General features: G+C 42.9%; 1 protein-coding gene across 3 annotated transcripts in view; it reads right to left on the bottom strand.

The window, feature by feature from the left end:
- LOC125226746 (putative protein kinase C delta type homolog) overlaps window positions 1–12,240 on the bottom strand; it is a 62,344-nt gene that overhangs the window by 38,611 nt on the left and 11,493 nt on the right. For 2 of the 3 annotated variants that reach the window (XM_048130833.1, XM_048130834.1), the window contains exons 2-4: window positions 6,983–7,101; window positions 2,815–3,016; window positions 2,427–2,556 (exon numbers count right to left, since the gene is read on the bottom strand). In XM_048130833.1, the coding sequence (XP_047986790.1) occupies window positions 2,427–2,556; window positions 2,815–3,016; window positions 6,983–7,101 (451 nt within the window). Of the gene's footprint in view, window positions 1–2,426; window positions 2,557–2,814; window positions 3,017–5,264; window positions 5,353–6,982; window positions 7,102–12,240 lie in introns of those variants that run through there. The other variant, XM_048130835.1, reaches the window with a different exon arrangement.

The raw sequence follows: 12,240 nt of genomic DNA, 5'->3' as shown, positions 1-12,240 counted from the left end.
CAGTGGATACATGTAGAACTCAACAGCATAGTGTAATAATGAAAAAAATGGATTAATTACAGTTGTCCCCCAGTCGAGATTTGCCCCGCTGTACCTTACATGAATTAAAACTGAAATAAATTTGAAACACATTTGAAAAAAAAGTGAGCAAGGCTTCCAGCCTCAGGCACTGGAGGCCTTGCTCACTTTTCTTCACACGTGTTTCTTTCACATGTGTAACTTTAAATTTCAGTTTTAATGGTGGTACCTATGGTAGCTCTACATGAAAATTTGAACATACGAGTAATTTAAAACAAGACATGCCTAAGCCGGCTTCTGGTGCGTATTTGGATTGTAACTTCTACTTTACTAATATATGAATAGAAAATCGATTCGAAAATACTACCAATTTAGCACATCTTGAGATGTCGCCCGCGAGTCCTTACATAAAGTGCGCTAGAGATTCGCGCGCAAGACTGGAAGCTGTGCTAGACCGCCTGGTCATATCTCGTTTTTAGCTTAGCCAGAGGCGATCAAAATCACATTCCTGCGGTTATTGCATTTGGCTGACTAAAAACTAAATGCATGCATTTAAGTACCTATGGTTCGTTGAGGAACGTCAAAAATGGAAATCTTTATCGCTCCTGCGTATTGTAGTCATTTCGCAAAATTAACTGGGCCCCCGCCACAACCGCTTACTCTTATATCGTTAGCTAGCTGGTTCTGTAGTGCCAATACGGAAAAGCGATAAAGAACTACGATAAAAATAAAACATTTTTACGCCAGTGCTTAATACTAGATTCACCTACTTTTATCAATTTTAAAGCAGTTCATTTGACTTTATTCAAGGTCAAATTAACCCCTTATTCATAAACCCTCTAAACTTAGTTCGTTTGTCCTTTTCTATCACACCAATACGCCTGAAAAGGACAAACGAACTTTATCGACTTGATAACTTTAGAGTACGTTTATGAATAAGGGGGTATGTAAGAGACAACGTTACCACGACATGTTAATGTAACCGCCAGCGACGCCGGGTGAAATCATTTAAAGAAGGGCGATATGCTTACTAAACCGATTATTACACGAGGTTTAGTGGTAAGTACTAGTAATGTAGAAATTGCAGAACATTCCCAAAAAGCGGAAACATTCTTGAGAATGTTCTCAGAACATTCCCGCAACATGCAATTTATTATTTAAACAAGAGAATATACTTGAAATAATGTTTAAATGGGCATAATATAAAACTATATGTTATTATAGGTATAATATTGTCTATTACAGTTAGCTATTTATTTGATAAGTGATAAGTTACCTAAATTCTCACTATAAGTTGCTTAAATTCTCACTATACTTCAGGGAACATTTCGACTTTCAGACTTCACAGTTTTAGTTCTGACTTTTTTAAATTAGGTACCGAACTATTATTTCTTGATGCCTGTTTTTGGTCATGCCAATATAAGTATATACAAAAAAACAAACAAAATAAAAACAAAAAGATCGCTGTCAGGATCGAACCTGAGAACATCGGCATACGAAGCCAGCGCACTACCACGGGACTACGTCTTGACTTGCTGAGTTCGACGAAATTATGGTATAAACTACGAAGTTACTAAGTATTCTGATAAATTCTCGTTCTCGAGAACATTCTCAGAAGTTACCGAAAATTCTCATGAGGAATGTTCTGCAACTTTGGAAACTTCTCGACCGTGCATTGCTAGTAAGTACTAAGACTGAACATAACTAAACGGTATCGAATAACACAGTCAGCGATATGTACGATTAAAGCGCGTTCTGGCGACATGTGTCGTGGGAGAGTTATCCCTGGGCTGCGGTCCTAGCACACTGTGTTGTCATATAGCCTATTTCGTTGGTGTGTCCTTTTACTTTCTGCAAGTAAGTACGAAAACCCAACGAAAACCTCACATAAAGTGCAAAAAGGTCGCTGATTGGTTTTATTAGTGTCACGCGGACCGTATTCATTTCTTTGATATTTTGATTTTTACAGACGCTAGAGCCCATCAAAAAATTCCAAAATCAACCTTTTTCATTATGGCGCAAAAAAAGGTGTTATATACAAAATTGTTAACAATTACCAAAAAAAACTAGACTGTCCGACAAAGATTATTTCATTGTTAAGTTTTGAAGGAGGAAACAGTCGAGAGCTTAACATCGATTTTGGAGACTTTTTCGCAATATCTTTTAACTGAGTTGTTCTGAATGGACAATTTTTTTTCGATAAATCTAGTTAATAACACTAGTATATTTAACTAAAATTCCCAAATTGAAAGGGGGGCGCCTTTCCATTTTAGCATTTTTGCTCCTTTTGCGTCTTAATATAGGTACCTACATAGTCCGGTGCGGATCACTCCGCGCAGTTCGGTCCGCGTGACACTAAACCAGCCATAGGCGATAGTATTCAGTCCACATCGTGACTGCATCATTACCTTCGCATTTGAGCCCCTGTTTGAAGAAGCCATAGAGCAGGTTCCCGCAGTGGTCACAGAAGGTGGGAGACATGAACTGGTGAGGACGGAACCGGTGAGGTACGTCCACTTTGAAGCGTTCGCGCAGGTACTGAAACAAGTAATATTTTATACAATAAATAGTCTATAATATAAAGCGGTTCTCCGTGTACAAGCGTTCTAGCATCTGCTCAGTACCCGCTCATGCTACATTTTCTCAGACTCAGATTCTACTGTCTGATGCATGCTGTTTAAAAATTAAAACTAATAAAGGTGTCACCGTTTGTGTATCGCAGTCTGGCAGACAGTGCACAGCGGTAGCTGCTTGCCGAAGCCCCATAACAACCCTTTTCTAAAAGCTCTCACTTACCACAGTAGACGCCGACTGCGCCGACGACCCTGGACATTTCCCCAGCAGCTTGCAGTGACACCGCTTGTGCACCGCAGTCTGGCAGACCGCACACCGGTAGCCCTGCTTGCCGAAGCCCCATAGGAATTCCTTGCAGAACGCGCAGAAGGTCGGCTGCCTGAAGAACTTGGCCACGAATCGATGCCCGTTGACTTCGTGCACTCTGGAACAGAGATCGGAGATGTGTTTAGACATTGCATTTTCTTTATTTGATTTGCTTAACTTCAAACTCGGATTAAATGGATTGGGTAACGCAATACGTTTTTGGTTTACGGTATTTGGCAATTATATAATGACATATAACTTAATTTTACTTCACCTACTCTTTCTTTGTCTCGTAACTATGACGCGTAGCGTGACTAATATACGCGGAAGACCCTTTAAAACATTCGTCTGATTCTCTAAACTCATTAGCAGTACATTTTCCCTATTTACGTTCTATTCTTGAGTGAGTATTGAGTGTTTTAAGTGACAGCTCCCACGTGCTTTGATCTATGGAATGCCACGGCTTGAGCCAAGAAATCTGACGTGAGACACCAGGTAACTAGGAACGAGGGGGCGGCGCCCAGCGGTAAACAAACTTGCTAAACATACACTTAAATACCTAACAATTATATAAATAATCAAATGTGTATTGATACTAGTACCCTAATACTGCGTTTAATAGTGACGGGCTAATAAGAATTTCACCAATTTCACCCAGACCCAAAAATTGAACGAGAGTCCGAGAGTTTGAGAGAGAGAAATTTGAACTTTCAGTAAGTGCAAGGGGCGCCAGCTTTTGCCCTCCTAGCTCGATCCAGGGCTGGTTTCACCGCCCCTTTCCTCCCGTGGGTGTCGTAAAAGTCAACTGAGAAAGATGGGTTTAGTAGTGCGTGTGAGGATGCGTACTACTTATGCGTTATTAGGGCGAAGAGCAAACTATACTGAAACTAGACGCTATAAGTACTATACTTCCAACTCGCAAGGGGAGACGTCAAAGTTAGTAAAATAACAAGAAATTACAAACACATTGTGATAGTAACTTTTTGGCCTTAGGTAGTATGCCCCCATCTTAACAGTGTTTAGACGATAGAGCCAGTTGAATGTTTAGTCGGTCCTTTCCGTTACAGAAGTCCTAATCCTAACGATTTAAGTGGATTGTCCTACCGAAATTCTGATAAAAAGGTCATTTAGACATAGAACACATATAACATCGTAATTAGCATCACAAGATCAATGAACCGCGGCGAACGCGCGAGCGTCTCTCGCGTCGCTCGTAAACGAAATTCTTATTGGTTATTATGCGAATATTTTCATCGCAATTTACGCTCATAAGCGCCAGTTCTGTACAGGGTACGTAGCCGAATGGCACAAACGCTCACGAAACGAAACGCTCGTAGATATCTACCTCTATCGCTCGTGCGTATTGGCGCGACAGAGCCAGACAATACCTTTCGCGGCGTTTCGTTTTCGTTTCGCGTCGCAGGGTGGCTAGCCGAATGGCAAAATCGCTCACGAAACGAAGCGCTAGTAGATCTATCTCTATCGCGCTTGCGTATTGGCGCGACAGAGCCAGCGGCGTATCGCTTTCGTTTGGCGTCGGATAAATGCCATTCGGCTACGGGGCCAGAAATGCCATTCGGCTACGCCTCCAGATAGTGTTTTTAGTATTATCGCGGCCGTAAAGAGATCATTACATGGAATTAGGTATCTAGTTTGTTTCTGTACGTATTTTTGGGATTTGAATTCGAAGACATATTTACAAATCTCTGAATGTTAAATAAATTAAAAATCTGTACCTATTTTATGGCATCATGGAACCATGTTACTCATGTTATATTATTATCATATTTGTTGTGTTATCCCAGATTATTGTCCCCGTTTACGGGAGGATTAGAAGCTGAAGGATTAGCAAAGGTAAATATAGAGTTTGTGAAGATAGAGCTTGAGCTTGAAGATTAGGATCTGGGGCTCTACATAATATAACTTATTGATAGTGCCGGCCTTACTTATATACATAAAAGTTTGTCAGTAGAAAAAAAGCGCGTAATTATACATGTCTATATTGTTGTCTATGGGACGACAACATGTGCGCCTAAATTTTTTTTATTTCCCCCGCTTTTCTAATGTCGGAGATGACTTGACACACTTTAGTTTCGTTTCGTCTAAGCAACATTTTATAAATATATGTTTTGGTGAGGCAATGCTTACTTAAGTATTATGTCTCGCCGCTGCGTGATGCACTTGCCTCGGGAGAGTCACCGCCCCGCGCCCCCACCTCCTCCCAACCACTGGAATGTTTCGGTGAGACACTTACTTATTGTGTTTGATGGCGCCTCGCCGCTGCGTGATGCAATTGCCGCGGGAGAGCCGCTGCCCCGCGCTCCCGCCTCCTCCCAACCACTGGAATGTTTCGATGGGACACTTACTTGTTGTGTTTGATGGCGCCTCGCCGCTGCGTGATGCACCTGCCGCTGGAGACTGCCCCGCGCCCCCGCCTCCTCCCAACCACTGGAATGTTTCGATGGGACACTTACTTGTTGTGTTTGATGGCGCCTCGCCGCTGCGAGATGCACCTGCCGCGGGAGACTGCCCCGCGCCCCCGCCTCCTCCCAACCACTGGAATGTTTCGATGGGACACTTACTTGTTGTGTTTGATGGCGCCTCGCCGCTGCATGATGCAATTGCCGCGGGAGAGCCGCTGCCCCGCGCCCCCGCCTCCTCCCAACCACTGGAATGTTTCGATGGGACACTTACTTGTTGTGTTTGATGGCGCCTCGCCGCTGCGAGATGCAATTGCCGCGGGAGAGCCGCTGCCCCGCGCTCCCGCCTCCTCCCAACCACTGGAATGTTTCGATGGGACACTTACTTGTTGTGTTTGATGGCGCCTCACCGCTGCAAGATGCACCTGCCGCGGGAGACTGCCCCGCGCCCCCGCCTCCTCCCAACCACTGGAATGTTTCGAGTGGGACACTTACTTGTTGTGTTTGATGGCGCCTCGCCGCTGCGAGATGCACCTGCCGCGGGAGACTGCCCCGCGCCCCCGCCTCCTCCCAACCACTGGAATGTTTCAGTGGGACACTTACTTGTTGTGTTTGATGGCGCCTCGCCGCTGCGAGATGCAATTGCCGCGGAGACCGCTGCCCCGCGCCCCCGCCTCCTCCCAACCACTGGAATGTTTCAGTGGGACACTTACTTGTTGTGGTTGATGGCGCCTCGCCGCTGCGTGATGCACCTGCCGCGGGAGACTGCCCCGCGCCCCCGCCTCCTCCCAACCACTGGAATGTTTCGGTGGGACACTTACTCGTTGTGGTTGATGGCGCCTCGCCGCTGCGTGATGCACCTGCCGCGGGAGACTGCCCCGCGCCCCCGCCTCCTCCCAACCACTGGAATGTTTTGGTGGGACACTTACTTGTTGTGTTTGATGGCGCCTCGCCGCTGCGTGATGCACCTGCCGCGGGAGACTGCCCCGCGCCCCCGCCTCCTCCCAACCACTGGAATGTTTCGGTGGGACACTTACTTGTTGTGTTTGATGGCGCCTCGCCGCTGCGTGATGCACCTGCCGTGGGAGACTGCCCCGCGCCCCGCCTCCTCTCAACACTGGAATGTTTCGGTGGGACACTTGTTGTGTTTGATGGCGCCTCACCGCTGCAAGATGCACCTGCCGTGGGAGACTGCCCCGCGCCCCCGCCTCCTCTCAACACTGGAATGTTTCGGTGGGACACTTGTTGTGTTTGATGGCGCCTCACCGCTGCAAGATGCACCTGCCGTGGGAGACTGCCCCGCGCCCCCGCCTCCTCTCAACACTGGAATGTTTCGGTGGGACACTTGTTGTGTTTGATGGCGCCTCACCGCTGCAAGATGCACCTGCCGTGGGAGACTGCCCCGCGCCCCCGCCTCCTCTCAACACTGGAATGTTTCGGTGGGACACTTGTTGTGTTTGATGGCGCCTCACCGCTGCAAGATGCACCTGCCGCGGGAGACTGCCCCGCGCCCCCGCCTCCTCCCAACCACTGGAATGTTTCGGTGGGACACTTACTTGTTGTGTTTGATGGCGCCTCACCGCTGCGAGATGCACCTGCCGCGGGAGACTGCCCCGCGCCCCCGCCTCCTCCCAACCACTGGAATGTTTCGGTGGGACACTTACTTGTTGTGTTTGATGGCGCCTCGCCGCTGCGTGATGCACTTGCCGCGGGAGAACCGCTGCCCCGCGCCCCCGTCCGCGCCCTCGCCCCAGCCTCCGCCCCCGCCTCCACCTCCCAACCACTGAAATGTTAAATAGTTCATTCAAAAAAAATGGAAAATTGACTTGAGCAATGGAATAAGAGGTTAAATTGGAGTATGAAATCAACTAGGAAAAGTGCGCGTATTTATAAAACATGTCTATGTAGCCTGTGACCTTTCGCCAAAACTTCTGAACAGTGCCTTGGTACTCTTAAGGATACCTACAGGCAGCATTTAAAGATTTCCATTTTCCTGATATCAATATGAACTTATAAAGAGGTTCGAAAACCACTGGCAACAGTTTCACTTTTGTCATCATTTGAAATTTGAATAAAAATAGATGTCTGTGTACGTTGGTTTGATATTTGCCTGAATGTCAATGGTTTCATTGTCCTTGCGGATATTTATTTGCGATTCGCCGAAACGAAACATCATATTATTATACGTGATCGAAACACTGTTCATAGGAATGACTGGAGTATTTGCTTAGTATTTTTATAATATTTACATCAAATAAGTGATACTAGTAATCTACGCCCATAAATAACATTATTTTTTTTTTGTATATTTACTGTGTACAGCCCAGATCGCGTATCAATCAACACTTATCACGCTTACTTGATCGCTTGCCAACAATTTACAGTCACGTTGACGAATAAAAGCGGCCGGCAATATCTCGGGCCATCAATTACGATTTAGGGCAAGATATAAACGGTAAGTGCATTGTTATGAGGCTAACTAAAACCAAAATATCCTTGCGAACTCAATATAGTTGTGCTTATTTGTTCACTGAAAAGATCGCTATTCGCTCCCAACTAGTACAATCTCAAATAAGTATACTAGTTCGGTCTTTAAGGACATTTAGTACCCATACTAGTACATCAAGACAAACTGAGCGTACTGAATGACAGTCAATTATGTGCTAGTCTCAGCGAGAGGCGTTGCGCTATACCTTTACTATTTTTGTCTCTCCTTCAGCTCCTCGCTCCCGTTATGTTTCTTGTCTGTAGTGTACCTACTAAAGAGGAGAAACATTTGGGAATAGTTCAGTCTAGTACAGTAGAGGGACTCGTATCTTTTATTTATTTATTTATTTAAACTTTATTGCACAGTAAAAAAAATGTACAAAAGGCGAACTTAATACCAAAAGGCATTCTCTACCAGCTAACCTTTCCTTCCTTCCTCCTCCTTCCTTTCCTTTCTTCCTCCCCTTCTTTTTTTCCTTCTTTTTTTCTTTTCTTTCTTCCTTTTTTTCTTTCTTTTCTTTCTTTTCTTTTTTTCTTTCCTTTTTTTTTCTTTTGTACTATAAGTAAATCTACTACACAAGCCTCAATAGTTCCACTATAAGCCGACCCACTTACGTGCAAACCAAAGAGCGAGTAAATAAATGACGTAGCGCGCTTTGTATGTAAATATAAACAGTTGAAAATCGTTGAACTAATTCAGATTGCGCTTCGCTCGCAATTGAACTCCACGCCTTGCATGCTTTACGCGGAACACCGGCTGCATTGAGAGGATACATGACGATTTCCCATACAAGCTTAGGCCGCATTTTCCTCTGGATATTGATTATCAACTTTATGGAGAATATTGTGGTATATTATGTATTATGTTTACGTATTTTAGTTGTATCTAGGAATTAGAATTTTTATTATTATGACTTATGATGAAGAGGCCGTGAGTTCAAGTTCCACCCAAGGCATTGTATGACATATTTTTTTCGCTACAATCTTTACATATATCAGATGGCAAAACTTAAACGCAGGATAGTGGCAGAGTTACATTACCTTCAATTACTAAAATTCAACAAATTGTGTAAGCTCTACTGCTCATGATATGAGGATAAAAACTGAGACTCCATCAATGCAACACTAAATTATCTTGACAGCTGAGTGACTTCTTTATAAGCTGCTGAAAGCGCTCGATGTTAGTTTTCAAATGTGATTGCGACATTTATGGTAAACCTTGCTAGCCATAACAAATTGTGTAAATATTTCTCATGACGTCCAGAGAGAAAATGAGGACTACGTTTGTATGAAAACCCGCTTTTAGGGCGAACGTCTTCGTCTCAAAGCGTGCATTCAGCAATATTGTCGTAAACCAAGCCAAGAATTCGTGACGCTCGGGTCGGCGTGAAATGAGAAATTTGTTCAACGTACCCGAAACCAGGACGGCATCTAGCGACGGCCGCGCGCACTCGGTGCATCGCCAAGCCCAAACGTCACTCCAAGAAACCCATCGCGGCCATCGCCAAATAAAATGGCCGTACCCGCGCCCTTTCAGCCGAAGACTCGCTAGTAGTACCATATTGTCATAGAAAGCGACTCAAGGTTTTCGTGAATTCCCTGGCATGGCTCCGGGAGATTATACAGTACTTATAGTGCATGTCTAATGGCCAAAATTGAGAATTCGTTTGTCATGTTATGAATCTCGTTGTGGGTTAGATTTATGTGATGTAGGTCACGTGAGTTGGTGACTCATATGAAATTCCTTTTTTATCATTTTATGCAAATTATTTATCAAATAAGACTGTTCTGAAGGTGGTTTGATTTGTGATCATATATATATTTTCATCTCTGTCTACAAAATTACATTAACTACCTACAATTTTTCTTTTCTGATCCAAGGTTGACTGGCACAGATTATACCTGTCAACTACCTAATAAGTATAAGGTATGAGATTCATCCCTTGGTTAATAATCTGATATTAAATATAAGTAAGTTAGTATATAAATAGGTAAAATATTTACTCGTTTAGCCAAGATTCCAATCGTTTCCGCCGTAGCGAAAGAAATTGTAAACTCTCTCTATCAATAGCGCGAGAGGCAAGGGTTTCGTCCACTACAGCGTAAATGAGGCCTTTTCCCTGTATTCCCAATAGATTTACCGATTGTAAGGCTTCACTTTTTATTTGTACGTAACCAATGTTTCTACACACTGTTTACCCTTCGGATATGTAAAGGTACCTAACCAACTTAACCTACCTATTAGCTACTACCTTACTATCTGTAAGTCTATTGGGAAGAAATTCCCAGTGGTTCAACTGGTAAGACTAGAGGGAATAGCCAGCAAACTAGTAGCATCTTGGTAAAGAACCTACTTCAATGAGGATGTGGAATCTGGTAAAGAGCACCAAGGTTGCTTCGCTCCTGCTCCGCACGGATATAAATAGGGAAGTGAACGAGTTAAGCGTTTGTGGAAGTCTGACGTGCGTCATTCAGGTATCAGGGGGCGTATCTGGATTGGGAAAATATAATACTTTTTGGGCAGTTTGCTTCTTTCCGTAGTGTCCCTTTATAAAATTGATGTACTTAATTTAGTAGCGGACATTAGGCGCTTAGTGTCTTGCTGTATTAAAAAAACAGTAAATAACATTATCAATCACTCCTTTTATTAATATAAGGTGCCTACAGTTGTGTTATTAACACCGTCTGTTACTGAGATTTTAAACAACACTTCTTAATCATCAAAAATTATCCTTAGCTCTATGCTCATTCATTTGTTTCCTGTAAGCAGATTTAAGTTTAACAAGTATTAACAACAAATAAAACGCGCGCTTATGATAGATACCAATTTCACACAATTTTAGATTCTGAATGCGGTCCCGGAATGCGTGCGTTGAACTGAAGTTGATTTACTGCTAATGCATCTATTACTTATATCATTAAATTGGCATTATTTATGAGGTAATTACAGAACATATGGATCCTTATTACAAGATGTTCAATGTTAAAATTAGATTAGATTAGATTAGATTTCTTTATTTCATGATAAAAATTACACTATAAATTTGTTACATGCCAAAGTTATGTTTATCTGCTCATCATGATCGTCGAAAATTACATTATAAATTGAAAATAATTAAATGAATATTTTCTCCCAATAAGGATTGTCATTTACAAAGAAAAATACACAAAACCATAGCTGGGCACCGTTAATCAAATATTTAACTTCGATAATCGTTAATCCGTTACTGAAAAAGTTAACTTCGTTAATCGTTAAAGCGATACATTTCAACAAATTTAACGTAAGTTAAAGTTAATCGATAATCCGTTAACACGTGACAAAAAATAATTTTACTGTAGGTATATATTTAGTTGTATCAGTAATCCACTATAATGTATTATATTACTGTAAAAGCCCGAAGTACAGCCAGCCTATTGAACTCTGCTGCATGAGGAAGGCAGTGATCGCCTAATCTACTGCCAAGAGCTGTGTCAGGAGACCTGCAAGATCACAGCAGGCAGAAGCTGGGTAGAAGCTAGGGATGAGAATGTGGTCGTAAATTGGGCTCGAATTTGCTGTCCTGTCACTAGAACCACAGTATAATCTAGAACAGTCGCCATGGTAAAACTAGGATTCATCGAATCAACGTTGGTGAAAGCGAACCCACGTGAACTAATTCTTTAGGTAATATTTTGGGCTTTTGGCGATCCAAATCGGTAAAAGCTGGGATTTACCGGTTAAATCCTAGGATTGACCGTACTTCGGGCTTTTATAGTAGCGAGTTTTTCGCGGCGCTGCCCTGCTAAATTAAAGATTAACGGACTAGGAGAAATTTAACGGAAGTTAACGAGTCCGTTAACATTTTTTAGAGTTAACTTAAAAGTTAATCCGTTAATCGAAATGTTAACTTCGTTAATTAACGATTAACGGATTAACGAGTTAATGCCCAGCTATGCACAAAACACTATAAAATTAACAAATGAAATAAAATCCGAAGTCAGTGCAATCAAATGCATGCTATCACAAATTCAATATCATGTACTCATTTACAGAGTACAGAGGGTTATCTAACAAAAGGTTTCTCAATTTGTGCTTAAATGCTTCGTCATATGGCTCATTCCTAAGATCGGCAGGTAAGTGTTCGTAGTAAGTAGGGCCGAAGACACGCGGGTTCTTTCTTGAAAGTGCCATGCGACGGGGGACTGTTCTCAGACGGCCTGTAGCTCGAAGCTGTTTGCCCGGACAGGCAACGCGAGCAAATTGAGATATATTTTGCCTAACAAATAACAGTATATCAAACATATATTGTGAGTAGTGCGTCATTATACGTTGAGAAATGAAGAGCTCTCTGTAAGGGTGCCTGTCTCTTACTCCAGCAAGTATACGTATTGCACGTTTTTGCATTATAAGGACTCTTATATTGTATTGTATCTGATGAGTTTCCCCAGAGCAGCG

This window comes from Leguminivora glycinivorella, chromosome 5 (assembly GCF_023078275.1).
Source record: "Leguminivora glycinivorella isolate SPB_JAAS2020 chromosome 5, LegGlyc_1.1, whole genome shotgun sequence".
Lineage (NCBI taxonomy): Eukaryota > Metazoa > Arthropoda > Insecta > Lepidoptera > Tortricidae > Leguminivora > Leguminivora glycinivorella.
This window is presented reverse-complemented; position numbering and strand designations above follow the sequence as displayed.